Below are 18,412 nucleotides of genomic sequence, written 5' to 3' on the forward strand. Positions count from 1 at the left end.
GGAAAGGTGGCTAGGGCCTTTTGTCAGGCTTCTGACGACACTGCCGTCAAAGAAGCGGAGAGAGCGACGTGGGTGCATGCGAGCCATTGCAGAAAGGTCCCAACAGTGATCGGGGAGGAGGAGCCAAGAGGAGAGAGAAGCAGGAGGAAAACGTCTGTGCGGGCAGATATATAAACATCATTTGCCGTTATCATCTCAGGAGCAGAGACACTGGCACAACGTGGTGCTGAGCCAACCAGTTTTCAAGTTAAACCCTATTTCAAGCCTACAGAATCCAGTAGGTGGTGCTTAGAGCTGCAGCGGACATCGAGCAAGGGAAGATTCCAACAAAACATCCAACGTCTGCTCGCAAGAGAACGCAGTGGTATAACCACACAGACACATTGATTACACCATTGACAGTGATGCATGTTCAAGGAGATGTGTGCGTGTGCTCACGAGACTGAAGCTGAACGTGAAAGCAGGGTGTTCTGACTGCAGAGTCAGAATTGACATCAAGAATTCGACCACAGGGAACTGCACAGCGGTGATAGGCAGTATCACAACAGGTTTTACCTGTACGTTTAGAAAACCAAGTGACACTTCGCATGCTGTAATTTGGGTTTGTGGTGACAGAAACCATTTCATGCCACAGAAAGACTCGACAGGTTGCTGTTATCCAGCTTTAATGAATGTGATGAGTGACTATTATTACTACTTCTATTTTTATTATATACACATTTAAAATTTTTCTTTTTTGCAAGTTATCAAAGAATGATAAAAGGGGGAAATTGTTGGGGAAAAATTTAATCACAGAAGATTTAATCTTCCAGACCTGTTTTCTCTATTGTGTTTTAAATAAGTCAGATCAAAGAGGCCTCACCTGTGGAGGCCATACATTGTCCCTTTTATCTTTCATGGCTCCTGGAATTGGAATTCCTGACTAGCATCTATGCGTTTGAATAGATATGCTGATTAAGAGTAGGTGATACTCTGTCTGTTGTTACAGATGAAGGACCATTGTGTTTCTTGCTTTTAATTGCTCAAGGCGAAACCTTCAGTGGGTTTCGCCAGATGTATGGGAAATTACTGAGGGGGTTATTTAGACATTGGGGGTATAAGAAGCTTGTGGCTTCTTTGTGTCTCCAGTTCACACTCAAGGTAGCCTCGAGCGGCTGCGTTTGACCGTGGCTCTTCCTTGCAAGGAAAATAAATCTTTATAAAGACAATTGGATTATGGTTTGTCTCTTATTAGTGATGTCGATGAATTAATTTTTGCCATTACATACCTAATAGAATAGAATAATCAAGAGATGTAGTTTGTTGTCTTTTGGAGAGGCCTGTAACGTTTAGGGTATTAGGACCATGAAGTTATGCCTTTTTGTGGCGTCTTCCTCCACCTTCCCAGCCTTCCCTGTGGGGGAGCAGAAGTGCTCAAAGCAGCTAAACCAATGGGAGACAAGACAATTCAGTCAGCAGAAGTCAGAAATGTTGAAAAACCTGTACTGACAGTCAGGGTGAGTTCCCTAACACAAGACACAAGATACAGTCACTGAAACTGGCTGCCATTGTGGCGAAGCTCATGAACCACCTCAGGTCATGGTCATCAACTGAGTTCACTGAATGCATTTCTAATTTAGACACTTTCTTTTAAAGACTTCAGACATGGGGACTTACTCAGACCAGAAGGAAGGATACCTGCAAAATGGGTGAGTCAAAATTGTTCCTAAATACTGAAGTAACATTGATAAAGTAATGCATTTGTACACAATATAATAATTACATGGCCTTGTAATTGTCAAAGTTTTCAGTTACATGGTCAAACACGTTTATAAGATCAAAACAAGTACCAGAGGAGGTCATAAGCACATGGATAAACCAGTGACGAATTTATGACTTGTTGGTTGTTCTGTTGCGCTGAGATCCTTGTACAACTTCTGTATCTGTTCATTTAGAAAGAGGATTTTAGAAAAAGGAAGTTACAGTTGAACTGACTTTTGCCAAATTTCTTGACTAATATTTAAGACCAACCACACAGAAAGACATCACCTCTCATATCCTGTCATCTGACAGATCATCAGATTTTCTGGTGTTTACATTAGACACAACAACAAGGGTTTCACTGCAGCTATGAGTTAAAAATACAAATATCAATGGGGGAAAAAACTATCTGTAATGTTTGATTTCCACAAGCACCACTTCAAAAACTCTTTAATGTCATTTTTAGAGTGTAAAATGGAGAGTTTTTATGCAATAATGCTACCGTGATTCACAGAATAGGTCTTTTGACTTGTTAATTTCCACACCAAATTCCATGTTCATGTCCGGACAAGAAGAGAATGCATGAAACTTGGTGTCATAAAAACCCTCAGTGTCTATGTGATATGACTAAATCTAATAATGCCCGTTTCCTTAATACAGTAAGTTATAGAATGAGTTGCTGAAACATCTTACAAGCTGGGACAAAGGTTTTCACAACAGGCGATTACTTTACTAAATCTTGCAAGAGTTACATCAAGAACAATTGCTGAAACAGTAGGCTATACACTGTCATGCTTCACATTGGAGGTATCGTGTTGTCTGCCACAGTTGTCATACATTGTCCTAATGTATAATCTCTGAGCAATCTTGATGGACAATGGTGTATGGACAAAGGTAACAGGTCTGAAGCAAAGATAATATCATCAAGATATGAATGAAGTGTTACTGGCTCCACATCAGAAACAGGTTTAGTTATGACGGCAGAAGCTCTTGTGTTGCTGACAACAGGAGCACACCGGTTCATTACCTGCCTGGAATCAGCTGAAAACAAAACTCGATTTTCTGGTCAAATGTGCCACGTGTAATTATCACATGTGCTGACGTAAAGACATACTTGAGGTAAAAACAGGAACAAGTTTTATATTTCAGTTTATATTTGACAAGGTTGACACAATGTTACTGCTATTTTCAGTATAGTATTTGGATAGTATGTAGAATCGAAAAAACAATACTAAAAATATAAATATAAAGAGTACATATTTTAGATGAATCTGTTCTGTTTAGAGGTATTCATAAGTTTGGGCAAATCCATTTTCTCACAAAATTGCTCCATACAATTCCATGGATATCTCTAAATAACACTGTCAGACACAAAAATATTTTAAAAATTGAGAAATATAGCATTAACTTTAGTAAATAAAGACTTGATACTACAAGATGGTTTATGGCAAGCTACTAACTAGGAGAAATATAAAAAGAGGACTTTAGTATGACTTTTAAAAATGTTACTTTAAAAACAACAACAACAACAACTAGGCTAATGACAGCCTAATAAGCAAATGGCAACGAAGGGTAAAGTTTTGTCCCAAGTTTTGTTTTAATTGTATTGTATTTAGTCTTATTTATTTATTTATGAGCAGAAACTGTTGTCGTGGTGTTTTATTTTTTTTAATTGGAGTATTATATTCATCGATCTAAATCTCCACAGTAATGATGCCTTGGTCTGACACATTGTTGTTGTGGGCGGGGCGTTTACGCAGCTCTCTCAGGTGCGGAGGTTGCGTCATCAGGTGTGACGCGCGCTGATTGGCTGAATTCTGTCTTTGGCATGAAGGTGCTTGCTTTAGTGAGGTAGAGAATCGCCCTTGTCGTTGCAGAGGAAAGGTACATAGCGAAGTTTTTCATCAGTATCCTATAATACATCCCTTTAATATATATCACTTGTAATGTTCTTAGGCAAAACTTGTTTTTTGTCAAATGAAGAAGCGATTTGTTTTTGACACGCGTCTACGTGGTTGTTGAAAAGGTGAGTTTAGCATGTTTACATTGTCATTATTTACATATGTCCATCGCTGATGGGCGTTAGCGAGGTTTCAAGTGTACGCAGCCCTGTTACTATGTGCTGTCTTACTCAATCACGATTTAATGCTTAACGTTACAGTTTTACATCTATCTAACTTATCGGTCTGTCTGTCAAAAATTGTTTCCAGAAAATGTCCTCTCACTTCTGCTCAAAGGATAGTTCACCCAAAAAATGCAAATTCTGCCATAATTTACTCACCCTCACGGTGTTCCAAACTTGTAAGAATGTAATTATTTTGTTGAGCACAACATAATAAATAACCAAACAGTAATGGACTCATGGACTTCCATAATATAGCTATATTTTTTATATTCTTCAAAATATCTTCTTTTGTGTTCGACAGAAGAATGAAATTCATACAAGTTTGGAACAACTTTAGGTTGAGTAAATGATGTCAGGATTTTAATTTTTGGATGAACTATTTCTTTAAAGGGGTGGCTGATTGCCCATTTTAACAAGATATAAAATAAGTCTCTGGTGTCCTCAGAGTGTGTATGTGAAGTTTTAGCTCAAAATACCCCACAGATTTTTATTATAGCATTTTAAAATGGTCACTTTTTGAGGGTGAGCAAAAACGTACCATTTTTGTGTGTCCTTCTAAATGCAAATGAGCTGCTGCTCATTGGGCGGTGCTTGAAGAACTCCAGTTGGCAGCTCTGATAACCTCATGCAGATAGGCAATGGAACTGTTTAGCCTTTTATGTTCAAACTCAGAGAATCTGAGAATGATGGAGAGACTCAAGAAGAAGTGAGTGTGACAACATGTAGAATGCAACACAATGTACCTGAATGGTTAGTTGATGAATTTATGTAGCTGATGTGGATCATTGCGCCACTGCACCCATGGTACGGCAGCAAAGTTCTTGATTATTACGCAGGAATGAGTATAGTTCCTAGCCATATCGGCCTAGAAAATTGCAACTTTTCATTTTCCATCGTTCTTAATACACAATGTAACTACAGAAGAATCAAGTTTTAAATAAGAAAAATATAGAAATGTTTTGGTCATTTTTGAACGAGATGCTAACGGTCTAATCAGATTCAATGATCTATGCTAAGCTATGCTAAAAATGCTACCGCCAGACCCGGCGATCGGCTGAATGGATTCGAAAACGGTAAAACTCAACTGTTGGAAAATGGCCCTATTTTCAAAAATAGTGGAGTGTTTAAAGAAAATATCTCTCTTTGCTTTGAATTTTACAGGTGTTGTTTATGCTCAAACAGCAACATTATACACTAACTAAAGTTTAAAAAGTGAAATCTCAACCACCCCTTTAAAAACAGAGCTGATTTTCATTGACAACAATCATATGTCAGTGTTAGTCAAAGACAGGACAAAAGGAATGCAGATTTGATTGTTCCAACAACACTTTACAGACAGCTCGACATGGATATGAATACACTGAGGGTTATTATTATTTTTAATATGCTGGATGCTGTTAAAAGGCAATGTTTTTTGCATTTCATCGAGTAGCAAAGAAGCAGCGAAATCTAAATATTGGGATGTAAAATGGCTATTTAAAGACCCATATTTTAAACTAAATTGCTTGAGAAACTTTTATATATTTTGTTTAACTTTAGAGAGGTTTATTTCACCATAGGCTTAACAATAAATGCTATATTTAAACATAAAAGGAATTGGGAGAAACAGATTTGGTGTTGAATTTTTAGTTTTAAAAATTCTAAAAGTCTAAAATTCTAAAAGTCTAAAATTATTGCATGAGGTGCAAATAGACGCATTTTATAAAACATCAACGATTAAATCAGTCTGTCATTCACTGCAGGAATTCAGTTAGAAACATTTCCAAGTGGCTGCATATTAAATACTTTCTTGTGCCGACCTGTTCTGTAATTAAAGCAAACAAACTTGGAATTTTATCTTGACAAAATTGAGGAGTAAGTTGCTTAGAATTGAATGGTAAATGATAATTTGTAACGAATGGACCAAGAAGCCCCTGTGTCTTCCTTTACATTTTCAATTTATTCATGCAGGCATTCGGAACGTGGCAAGACATCGGCCTTCATCCCCGACATGGAGCTCAGGGAGGAATGGCAGGATGAGGAGTTTCCCAGGTAATCTGCACTAACAGGTACATGCACTTTATCTATGTTCATCTTGAGTGCAAATGGGATTAAATAATACGATCTTTGTAGGCCCCTTCCTGAGGACACACACAGTCATGACGATGAACCAGAAAGCCCTGGAGCTGAGGGAAACAGGCCTGGTAACTTCATTTCTCCATTTAGTTATTAGACAAAATATGTGTCTTATATAATTTCGGTCTTGTATGTATACACACTACTGTTCAAAGGTTTGCGGTTTTACTGACTGACTCCAAACTTTTGCACAGTACTGTATATATAGTATTTGCCATTGTAATGCTGACTGCTCTTTTTCTTTCCTTCCACTAGTCCCACCGACCAGCCTGGCCCTGACAGGTAATAGTGTGCGGAAGAAGCGACTAGTGGCACCGGCGCTTAGTTTAACGCTGGACAAAACCTCTATGGACCGGAGCATGAAATCAGACGAGTTTGACGCTTCCGCCCTTTCACCATCTGCTGATGATGACCCAGAGATGGACATTAACCTAGAGGCCTTAGAGACCCCCTCAGACAGCGAGTCTTGCAACTTCCCAGACAGCATGCACGACTTGGAGTGGGAAGGTATTGAGTTATTTTGACGCCCGTTAAGGGTTGTGTTGTTTGGGATCACCTGCTAAATTATGGGACAGGGCAATCTTTCAGAGAGCACTGGTTTAGCATTAGTTCTGTGGTCATTGCAGATGATCTTCCTAGGATGGGTAAAGCAGCGATCAGAAAAGCCAGTTTACTAGAGCACGCAGAGATGGGACACTTGGACTTGGATCAGGTGGACAGCAATGGGCGGCGATGGAGACGATTCCATATTGGCGGCCAAGACTACCAAGTCAACATGAGCGTTCTGGAGCCGTACCTCCAAGTTCTTTCCCACGGAGGTGAGCTTTAGTGGTACAAGATGAACATGGTTTAAAGCTACACTGTGTGATATTTTCCCCCATCTAGTGGTGAAAAGGTATATGACCATCCAGTGAATTTTAGTTTCTGTTCCTCTCAATTCCGATTTCGTTTCAACTCCTACGGTGGCCGATTTAGTCCAAGATTAACATGGCTTCCAGTTCTACCTCGTCCACATTCGACACGGTGCCTGTGGGATATTCTGTGCGCAGTGGGATGGTTGGAACTCAACTGGCCTAATTATTCGGCTAGAAAGAACTGCAGCTAATCCAGAGTGAACTTTGATGATAGTAATGTTTATTCAGTCATCCAATTGCAAGGCATAAACAGGTTTGTGGGATATGTACAAAAATGTGGTTTCTGTGAGAGAACAAATAAGGATGGTAAATATACATACACAGTTAAGAACTGTATAACTATACTTATAAGTTACATTTGTATAATGTAACCGTAAACCAGAGCTTATTGTACCATATATAGGCGCTAAATGCAGCTGCATTAAAAGGAGCGGAGCTGCCGCTGCTGCTGCTAACAAGCGGTGTCCGGTTACAAAAGTGTGTGCGCCGCTTTAACGTTAGCACTGCAGTGCGCTCTGTATAACAATTGTTAATATGCCGATCAGACCTGATACATATTTCCATCAACATACATTACAAGCAAAGATTTTCTATAAACGAATTAACATTGTTGATAACAAAATAACTGAATGATTATTCAAATAGGTGAGCATTACGCTATTGTATGTTGACACAAAAATACTTCTGAGGTGACATCAACTGAATTACGCGATGACACACTCTGAAACACATCTACAATGACAATAACTATTATTACTTACGCTGAAACACATCTACAATGACAATAACTATTATTACTTACGGAGTTATTAACGCACAGAAATACCACACAAGGAAAAACAGACTTTTGAGGAATAAACAAGCCAGGAAAACTCTGTATAACTCTGTTACTGGACGCTGCTGAGATGAAAACTCTCTGCGCATGCACCAGACAAGTCTGAACAAGTTGACGCGCACATGCGCGAGGCAGAGAATTTTGTACAGTGCCATCGAGTATTAAAACCGGTTAAAACGCGAAAGGCGAAGCTTGAATTTACGGGTATGTCCCTCTTTGGCTAATGTACTTTCAAGATGGAGGGGCAACATGGCGACCACCGTTAGATCCCATTACCTTATGTATTTTCAATGGCATATTATAAACTTACGAGAATACTTTATTACTTGAAAGAAGTAAATATACATTAATGAGCACATATATTTTTGAAAGAACTAAGTGTTTTTAGCTAAGAATAGACTAAAAAAGTTACACAGTGTAGCTTTAATGAATAATTACGAACTAAATTGACCTTCTTTTATAGGGTATTATGGGGACGGATCGACAGCCATCATTATGTTTACCGCCTGCTACCTACCAGAAAATACAACAGAACACTACGAGTATGTGATGGACAATCTGTTCAGGTAAAACCTGATGATTTGGTGTGAATTTTCTCCACAAGCAATAATCATTTTTTGAAATGGTTTATTCTGGAAAAATGCCCATTTAATGATTTATCTGGCTTTAGGTACATAATTGGCACGCTGGACTTGATGGTGTCTGAGAATTACATATTGGTGTATCTGTGTGGGATGGCCCCTCGCAATAAGATGCCTGGCATTAAGTGGCTCCGGCAGTGTTACATGTCCATTGACAGAAGGTGAGCCATACCAGTAGTTACTATGATTTATCATCAAGTTGAACAATTTTACACTTAAAGAGTCCTGACCTCAACCCGATAGAACACCTTTGGGATGAATTAGAGCGGAAACTGCGAGCCAGGCCTTCTCCTTCAACATCAGTGCCTGACCTCACAAATGTGCTTCTAGAAGAACGCTCAAAAATTTCTATAAACACACTCCTAAACCTTGTGGAAAGCCTTCCCAGAAGAGTTGAAGCTGTTATAGCTGCAAAGGGTGGGCCAACTCCATATTAAACCCTACGGATTAAGAATGGGATGTCATTAAAGTTCATGTGCATGTAAAGGCAGACGTCCCAAAACTTTTGGCAATATAGTGTAAGAGAGCTTTCTGTCCCTCCATTAACAGCTAAGCAACTACCACTTTGACGCTTCAAAAAGTAAAACAAATCCATATGAATTAAGACTCAATCGCTTTGTGATGAACTGATAGAATTTAGGCTTTTATTCACATATAAACGTTCATCAATGCACACATCAGTTATGATTAACAGAAGTTCAAGCATCTTTGCGTGACGTGCGAGAACCAGTGAACTTCTTTCTCATGTGTCACAAGCACGTTTGAGCTTCCACAAGAACCAACGAGGTTTGTTTTCACACGTCAAGTCGGTTCGGTTGAGCTTCTGTTTATGTTCACTGATCAAAGTTTATATGTGAATAAAAGCCTACATTCAATCTGTTTATCATAGAAAGCGATCGAGTCTCTTCAGAAAATTTGGACTAAACCACTTAATTCCTATGGATTAGTTTTACAATCTCTTTATTCACTTTTTGAAGCGTCAAAGAAAGTGGTAGTTAACTGGACTCAGTGGAGGGACCGAAAGCACTCAGATTTCATTAAAAACATCTTCATTTGTGTTCCGAAGATGAACGAAAGTCTTATGGGTTTGGAACGACATGGGGGTGAGTAATTAATGAGTAATCTTTTAGAACCCTTTAAAGACAACAGGAAACGACATTCATAAGTAATGTGATGTATTTCGAATGCAGAATAATTTATAGGAAATTATGAAGGAGGGACTTGATTTTATGCATCAAATTTCCATTTCTGTTAGTGATATTATTGGTTTATACTATTTTTCTCCACGCCTGTGGCTAACAAAAAAGATTGGTGAAGAATATTATTACATATTCCCCAGGTTTCACAGACAAGTTTTAAGCTAGTCCCAGACTAAAATGCACGTTTGCGCTGAGCCGCTGACACATCTTAAAATATGTCAATGCCATTGTTTTGCCTCAAAATGCACACCAGTAATGTGTTTTTCTAAGGCATGGTTATAAAAGCTACTTAAATGCCCCAACTGAATTAAGGCCTAATCCTGTTTTAAATCTAAGCTGTCTGTGAAACCGGGACTATACTTTTGATTATGATTACGAAATTAATTGGTAAAATTTGTATTTCATATAGTTTTCAAAGACTCGATGGACTGTTTGATCAGTGAATTTCTCTTTGTTTTATGTTTACATAAGATCTGAAACGGGAAGTTGTGGCAGGACAGATAGTCAGCAGACTTTAGTTTGAGACAGCCTGAAAAAACTAAACAAAGCTCCTTGATATTGCTAACTGGTGGCAGGTGGTATTGAGGGAGGGGACACCCTCATTCTAAAGATCATTTTATTGGACAAAAATATACATACTCCCCTGAACAGATGACAATCAATATTTTTTGTTTGTTTTCCCAGAAGAGAGATTTTTTTTGTTGTTGTAATTTTTAAGTGTGTATTTGATTATACACATTAAGGTAACATTATCCAAGTTTTATACATGCACAAAAATATTAAGCAGCACAATTACTTTTTGAGCACCAAATCAGCATATTAGAATGATTTCTGAAGAATCATGTGACAGTTTTTCTCAGTCGCTTTGGTACATTTCTCAGATCAGAATTGAAATTCTCAAAACTACCTGTTCAATGTTCACATCACTTGTGCACATCAAAAAAGCAGTTTCTCATTTCTTTCAACAAGTTGCCAATGATTATGTACAATTCTCTGCTGTTTCCTAAATTATCAGTTGCTTATGCCATGTTGATCAAAATGTATTACAATGGGTCTCTGTTGAATAGTCTCACTCCCCACAACATTTAGGCATTAGTTCACAGCATAAGTCTTTACATGCAAAATGGTTGAACAAGTTGTCATATGTCAAGCATATTTCTATACATTTCCATTAGACGTTCAGTTTTTTTTTCTTTGTGTTATGCAGTGCTGTCTTTTCCTTTCTGTATCGCAATAAGATGGTCAGTCAACAAATTACAGTACAAACAGTAAAAGCGTAAATGTGAATCTTGTCCAGTCTCTTGCAATCAAACTCCCACATATACACTAAGGTGTAACCTACGATTTACAATAATTGTCATCAAAATTTTAGCCATATTTACATCAGAACATCCCTCTAGAGAACACTGTTATATTGACAACATGACTAAGCAATTTGATTGTCTTATCCGTACACAATGACACAAGGACTTGTTATTCTGACTGCACGGATATGTTCATTCACACACATATTTACTTTTGAGAGATGAACTAATGATTTTGAGCAAGAGACTGGCTTTTGCAGGTAATCCATGGTGTTGTGCACTTACTGTTTTGCAAATGCCGATTCGAGAAATGTACCAAAGTGGCCGAGAAAAACTGTCACATGATTCTTCAGAAATCATTCTAATATGCTGTTTTGGTGCTCAAAAAACAAATAATCAATTTTGAAAGCAATTGTGCTGCTTAATATTTTTGTGCATGTATAAAACATGCATACTGTTACCAAATATTTCTGTGATATTAATGTGTATAATCAAATACACACTTAAAAATTACAGCAACAAAAAAACTCTCTTCTGGGAAAACAAACCAAAAATATTGAAAAAAATTCCGCTTTGCCATCACGGGAATACATTTATATATAATATTCAAATAGAAATGAGTTATTTTAAATTATAATATTTCACAATATATTCCTGTATCAAAAGCCACTACTCCTACTGGAACTACAGTGTAAATTTCCATCATTTCCAGAAGAGGGCGTCTGTGTCTTAGCTCTGACTGTGATGGCTTTCCTTTAGTTTAGTTGCTGTTGAACATGAGATCCCACCTCTGCTCTCTTTTTCTTAATGCCCCTCATATGAAATATGATAGGAATGCTGTGGACTCGTACATACAGGGCCATGTTATCAGAGTTCTTCCAGACATTCCTAAGATAACCTTTGACCTGTTCTCAGCTGTCATGTTTTTTTCTTCTTGTTGCTAAATTTAGACATTTTTAGATTGCACACTTCATTGAGGATTAGTTTCTTAAGGTTTATAAGTCTTGTGTCGGCTCTCCGAGGCCAGTGTGACTGTTCTCAATGGACGTCACACGAATGTTTTTTAAAAAAATCCCTGTGTACTTTAGTCAGCCAGTCATTATCCCAAAATAAACTTGACGGGGTGATTAGGATCAAGTCAAGATCCTAAAAAGGTTTGTTTTGTGATTTATTGACCAGTCGAATGTTACATTCATGTTTAAGTTCTCTATATTCTGGAATAGCCATTTCACAGTTATATTCTAGGTGAGGGTCATTCTCATAAATGTTTTATCATGTGCGGAGAGCTCTGGGAATTCACGGTCGTTTTTATGGCTTATCATGTGAGATCAGTTTGGGAAATGAGGAACTAAGGAGTGTGGGATGCTCTTGAAAGCCCGATTTGTCATTCCTACTGGCTCCATTGCGTCATTGCATGAAGTTTCCTCTGAGATCACTCATTCGCTGCTGACTGTACAGACAGCAACAGAAAACAACACAAACAAACACAGTCAAGCATGACTTCACAGAATTAACGAGGAAAAAATAACTGATTGAAGTCCATGTAAACACCACTGAATCTAAAGGAAAACCCCTATGATACAGTTCTGCAATTTTAGCTACCCTATTTACAGTTTCAGGTCAAACACTGACCTTTTCATAAAAACACACAGTGGGGTATAAAATTCTGAGGCATCTGACATTCAAATTCCAATTGAAATGAGCATTTTGTATTCAAAGCAAAAATGTCAATAAATAAGAATTCAAAATATGTATCGATAAGGTCAAGATGTACAAAAGGTCAGATATTCTTGGTTCCATTGAAGCACAAAATGCACTTTGGATTGAAGGGTCAACCAAATATTTATTAAAGTGTAAAATTCTTGTTCATTTTTCATTATTTTGAAGTGTATATTCACTTCAACATTATATATTCATTATATTATATTTAAAAAATATAACATGTTTAAAGTTAGAAAATGTATCTAATCGTGAGTAATTAAATAGTACAATTAATTGTATTTAATTGTATTAAAACCCCCCTGTGGTGAAAATCAAGTTTTTAATGTTGTTTATATGTCTATGTGGTGTTATTAATATGCTTTAAGACAAAACGTGCAAATTCATAAGTCAACACTATTGCCGAGTATTTTCCCCTTAAAACTGCCGTGAGACTCAAAAACGCTGTTTGAAATCGCTGGTGTTTCTGACATCGCAAACTACCTTGTAACCAATCATGAGCAGGAGGAGGTGGGGCTAATTTGCATATTCATAGAACTGCGTATTCTAAATGAGGCATGGGTGTAGAGTTACATGCAAGCCATTTTAAGGCATGAAGAACGTTTAAAAAAACGTTTAAATATGTCATTTTGGTGATCAAAGATGAGTTTTTAGGGATACAATTATTGACTAAAGGGGGACTTTAAAATTTGGAAATGCAAAATAGATGTTTGCTGATAGTCTCAGACTATTATGTAGATCAGAATAAAGTCTTTGAGCCTTACAAATAACATATGTATGAAACAAAACAAGTGGAACTGGTTATATTTGTGGGTGATTTTTTTGGGCTAGGAAACCAGTGGAATAACAAATTGTCGTCTCCAAGTTTCTGCCTGCCTGTGTCCCATGATTCAACGCCCTGCCTCTCATGGTTTCACATGGGTCCGGGTGGTGCTGGTCATAGTGCCGGTCAGCGATTGCTCCCTTGTGTCGTCATGTTCTGCATGAATCCAGGGAATTTTACCAGCTCCTCTAGTGGGAGAACCAAAGCAGATATTATTGGAAACAAAATGGTTGTATGTGGTAAAACAAAATATTTTCCTTTGCTTTTCTGATTGAGGTCTTAAATATATTTTCTTTTATTTCTTTTCTTTTCCTTTGCAGGTTAAGGAAAGACTTGAAAGGGCTTTTCGTGGTTCACCCGGCCTGGTACGTTAGAGCGCTAATCACCGTCATCAAGCCATTCATCAGGTGAGCTTGGGTGATCGATCATTAGTTCTGCAAACAGAGATGTCAAGATGTCAAACATCATTATTAGATGTTTCATATTAATATATAAAACACCCTCAGTCTGACTCGTTTCCCTCTCTCTTGCAGTGAGAAATTTAGCAGGAAGATGCGCTTCATCCACAGGTTGCAGGAACTGGCAGAGTTTGTTCCTGTGGACCAGCTGCAAATCCCAGACTGCATCAGAGAGTGAGTGTCCACATCAAACCACATTAGTACACTGCCATTATTTGACAGCTGAGCTGATAAAATATTGATAAATACATTTTGGTATCACCCTTTATAGTAAGGTTTCATTTGTTAACAATAGTTATTATGCATTAGTTAACATGAGCTAACAATAACATTAACTAAGATTAATAAATGCTGTAGGAGTATTGTTAAATTTCAACATTTACTAATACATTATTAAAATCAAAAGTTGTATTTAGCATTTAATTAATGGTATTAACTAATTTTAACACATACATTTGATTTAATAATGCACTGTGAACTAACAAGATCAAACAACAAACAACTATATTTTTACACTTACTAATAACGCTTATTAATAACACTGAAGATCAGTAAATGCTTTAAATATGTTGCTCATTGTTTGTTAATGCATTAAATAATGTTAACAAGTGAGACCTTCTTGTAAAGTGTTACCTACATTTTTTAATATTTTATAAATAAATTATTCCAAAAAATGTATTTGTGGTTTTAAAAAATAAAGGAAAAAAAAAAAACTTTGTCCACCTAAATTCCTGACCCTATTTCTCCTTTTGCCCATCATATCTGTTCATTTCACTCACATATTTATGAATCATTTTAATGTAAATTATTTAGCGAGAAATGATTTCTCTCCAAACAATTTACATTAAAGAGGGAGGAATAGGGTCACGAAATTTGACTCGAACAACGCTTTCACTGGTTTAGTTTTTTTTCCCATTTAAAACATGTATTCATAAAATCAATATTTTTTGACCAATTTTAATTAGTACATTTTATGAATAAATGTAATAATTACATTTAAATGTATTCATAAAATCAATATTTATTTATAGTTTTTAATGAAAACATTTTAGGAATAAATGTAATTACATTTAAGTGTATTAATAAAATGTTTTGAAAATATCTATTAATAATATTAATGAATACATTTTATGAATAAATGTAATTATTAAATGTAAGTGTATTCATAAAATAATATAATAATTTATTATACGTTTCATTATTTATTATTTTAAATAAATGAATGACGACAACAACAACAAAATGATTAATATCTGGTCTCTAAATAATTTACATTAAATATATATTTTATCAATACATTTTATCAATAAATGTAATCGTTTCATTGTTTTTTTTTAATTTTATAAATACATTTGATCTATAAATGTAATTATTTATTGTTTCAAATCAATGAAAAACTAGATACCACTTTTTGTTTTTTTTACACAAACCCAGTCACTTTTTTTTCTCTCTAAATAATTGACATAAATCCATACACTTTATTTTCAATTCTTTGTTTTAACTAAATAAAATTATATTTGTGAAAGTGATGGCAGTGATTTGTTTTGTTCTGTAGGTATGATGAGCAGATGAACAGGTGAAGGTGTCTGATGGAAGAGGTGTACATACTGTAAAGACTTCACACACTTGGCTGAGGTTAAAGGTCAAGCTTTAGGGGCAAATGCCCTAATGACAGAAAAAACTGCTTCCCACCTGACAACTCTCTGATGAAATACACAAAGACAGTGTTGTCCTTCAGAGAGACATAGCTGTGTCAAACCACAAGGTGGGTCAGGAGAGATCCGTGAACAACATGAAAGCCTGATTTACGTCATTGCATTTAAACTGTAACACAAAAACAAACAAATGTGCTGTGTTTTCCCAGACTGTACAAAACGACACAATACACCCTTCATAGAAGCTTTTATATTTAAACGTCAAATGTTAAACGTACACAACCTTACTAAATATTTTAATAAAACAGTTTGACTTGTGGCGAGCATACCTAAATTAGGGTAAATATTTGATTAAATATGGTTGTTTTATAGTTCTATTTTAATTGCACTAAATGGTTACAGAATCTCATTATTAAGTATGTTATCTGAAACCATTATTCATATGATTTAAAATCTTCAAACTACTGTCTGTTTTCACCAGGTGACCAAAGTGACCAGGTTTTGTCTTTTTTGTAATGTGGTATTGAATCTGTTTTAGTGAATTTGATCTGTTTTTATATGTTCTGTAAAATACACCGTACTTGAGCATTTAATTGTGAATGTTATCAGCACACAAGCAAAATATTGCTGTAAGGAGTCAAGTTGTTCAGTTTATTCACATATGATCGGATTTGGTTTTCTTCTGGAATAAGGTAGGGAACTGTTCTCTAATATTCAGCTGCTGCTGCCTGTAAAGTGGCCCATTGAATGTGCTTTCATTTAATAGACTCCTATGTGCAAATATTTATACAAGGCTACACTTGAACAACCTGAGCTTTCAAACTGCACGCATATATACTACATGCATGTCTTTTCTACGATATTTAAGGAAATAAAGGGTTATATTAAACCTGCTGTGATTTTACTTTTGTGATTTCACTATTAATTTTAATGAGGAAATACTGGGAGGGGAATTTTTTTATTTTTTTTGCGAGTCACCATGGAAAAATGATTGCAGCTTTCAGGAAACCGGGACTGGCAGTGAGAGGAAGTGAGGTAGCGGAGAGGTGAAACATTTTTCTTTACGCATTGAAGTCACAAACAGGAACAGAGAAAGTACTGGAAGGTTAAATAAGATTTCTGTTGTAACGCTTTGTGCCAATGAGTCAATAATGTTTAGTAGAAAGTTCACTTCGAAGTTTCATTGGTTTTCAGATCCACATATTGAATTTTTGCTACAAAAAAGTAATGGAAAAAGCAATACATGTATTAAATGCATAGACTGTAAAAATATATGGACGTAGTGTACGTGACATCACCATTAGGTTTCTGAAGAGCATTTTTGAAGCTTAAAGTCGGCCGTCGCCATCTTGGCAGCGCGTCACTCCGTGATAACTGAAAATGGGCAAAGAAGTGGGATGTGGGAGGAGCTGAAGTGCCTGGTTGCTGAAACCACGCCCACCCTGCTCACCATAGTGGCAATCCACCTGTCACTCAAGTGGCCACGCCCTTAATTATTCACAACTTTAAGGCTTATTATAATTTTAACGGAGGATTTATAAAAATAAATTTGAAAAAAATCAGCCCTCTCACAGTAGTCATGAAGGGCAAAATTAGATGTACAGACTGTTCTGTCGATTTGTCCTACCTTGTCAGATTTTGCTACCTCCCATTAAAACAGTAGGTAGCACAATTCGACAGCAAAAAATGCTGCCTATCAGATTGTGCTACCAGCATCATATTCATCTGATTTGAGGCTTTATTAATATCCATACCTACCCCTACCCTGAACCTACCCTTAAAACTATGTAAATATTTTAAATAAATAAATATTAAATATGGATGTAAAATGCTACCTGTCAGATTGTGCTACAAGAATCATATTAATGTGATTTGCTTTATTAATATCCATTAATATCCACACCTACCCCTATCCCTACCCTTGAAATGTAAATATAAAAAATAAAAATAAAAAATATTGATGTGGGCATGCGCAGTAAGCCTTGGTAGGACAATCTGACGGGTATGAAATGTCAGGACACAGACCAAACCCACTTTTTGTACCAGGCTTTTTTTTTTCTCTGAAAAAGTTGGGCATTTTAACATGAGGGAGATACAGATTTGACTCCCTTTTTAATTAAAAGCTTTTAAAACCTTTATTTTCCAATCATATTTTAATTGCCAAATAAATAAATTAGTCAAATAATATGACAAATCGGAAACTTTTATTTTTTATTTTGTGTGATAGAGCTGCAAATCATGATTATGAAATAAGCGGGGTTTAAAAATTGACATTGATTTGAAATGAGTCTGCCGTGCAACCTTATGTATCAAATAAACGTCTCAGGGTATATTTTTTTATCTCAAGAATCTGTTGTATCGATTTCAATTATTTTGTATACTATTAATTCAATAAAATCGTGAAAAATTCTGTCCCTTGTGAATGTCTGAATGCTTTGAATGATGAGGTTTAGCAAGTGCAACATCTCATTAATAAAACATCGGCGCAATCAGTCCATGACAGCCGATTTACTGTTTTTCAAGCCATTGTTAGAAAAGGAAATTAAACAGCAATGTGGTCTGTACCGGTGTGAGATCTGAGTCATAGGTCCATTGTTTTGTTTTTTGTAGGCGTTTTGCACAATCTTTCACACGGTTTGCTTTACTATTACATTAACAGTAACTTAGACAGCAGTACGTTAGATGCTAAAACAAGCTTTAGGGATCAGCTTTGATAATTCGCACATAAATCTGAGGCTTACCTTTGTACAAACGTGAATGACAAGGTAAACCAAAACATTGCATTAGTTATGAACGTTAAACTGTAAGAGAGCCTGTGTAACGTTAACTTACCTTTTTGCAGCCATGGACATGTTTAAAGTCTGTTTTAAAGGGTTAGTTCACC

At 36.3% G+C, this 18,412-nt stretch overlaps 1 protein-coding gene across 2 annotated transcripts; it reads left to right on the top strand.

The window, feature by feature from the left end:
• Positions 1-1,430: 1,430 nt before the first annotated feature.
• On the top strand, positions 1,431-17,458 carry bnipl (BCL2 interacting protein like; the record flags this gene model as incomplete). 2 transcript variants are annotated; one of them, XM_079836171.1, is made up of 11 exons in its annotated part: positions 1,431-1,496; positions 1,636-1,688; positions 5,816-5,896; positions 5,978-6,048; positions 6,236-6,487; positions 6,607-6,798; positions 8,193-8,295; positions 8,400-8,531; positions 13,736-13,822; positions 13,949-14,047; positions 15,429-16,422. In XM_079836171.1, 11 exons carry the CDS (start codon positions 1,431-1,433, stop codon positions 15,451-15,453), a joined length of 1,161 nt encoding a protein of 386 aa, XP_079692297.1. In that variant the 3' UTR covers positions 15,454-16,422. The 2 variants fall into 2 exon arrangements, with proteins under 2 accessions (XP_079692297.1, XP_079692298.1); XM_079836172.1 differs by lacking the exons at positions 1,431-1,496; positions 1,636-1,688 and adding an exon at positions 3,529-3,766 and having other exon boundaries at positions 15,429-17,458.
• Positions 17,459-18,412: the final 954 nt, after the last annotated feature.

The sequence above is a fragment of the Gobio gobio genome (genome assembly GCF_949357685.1).
Source record: "Gobio gobio genome assembly, chromosome: 15".
NCBI lineage: Eukaryota > Metazoa > Chordata > Actinopteri > Cypriniformes > Gobionidae > Gobio > Gobio gobio.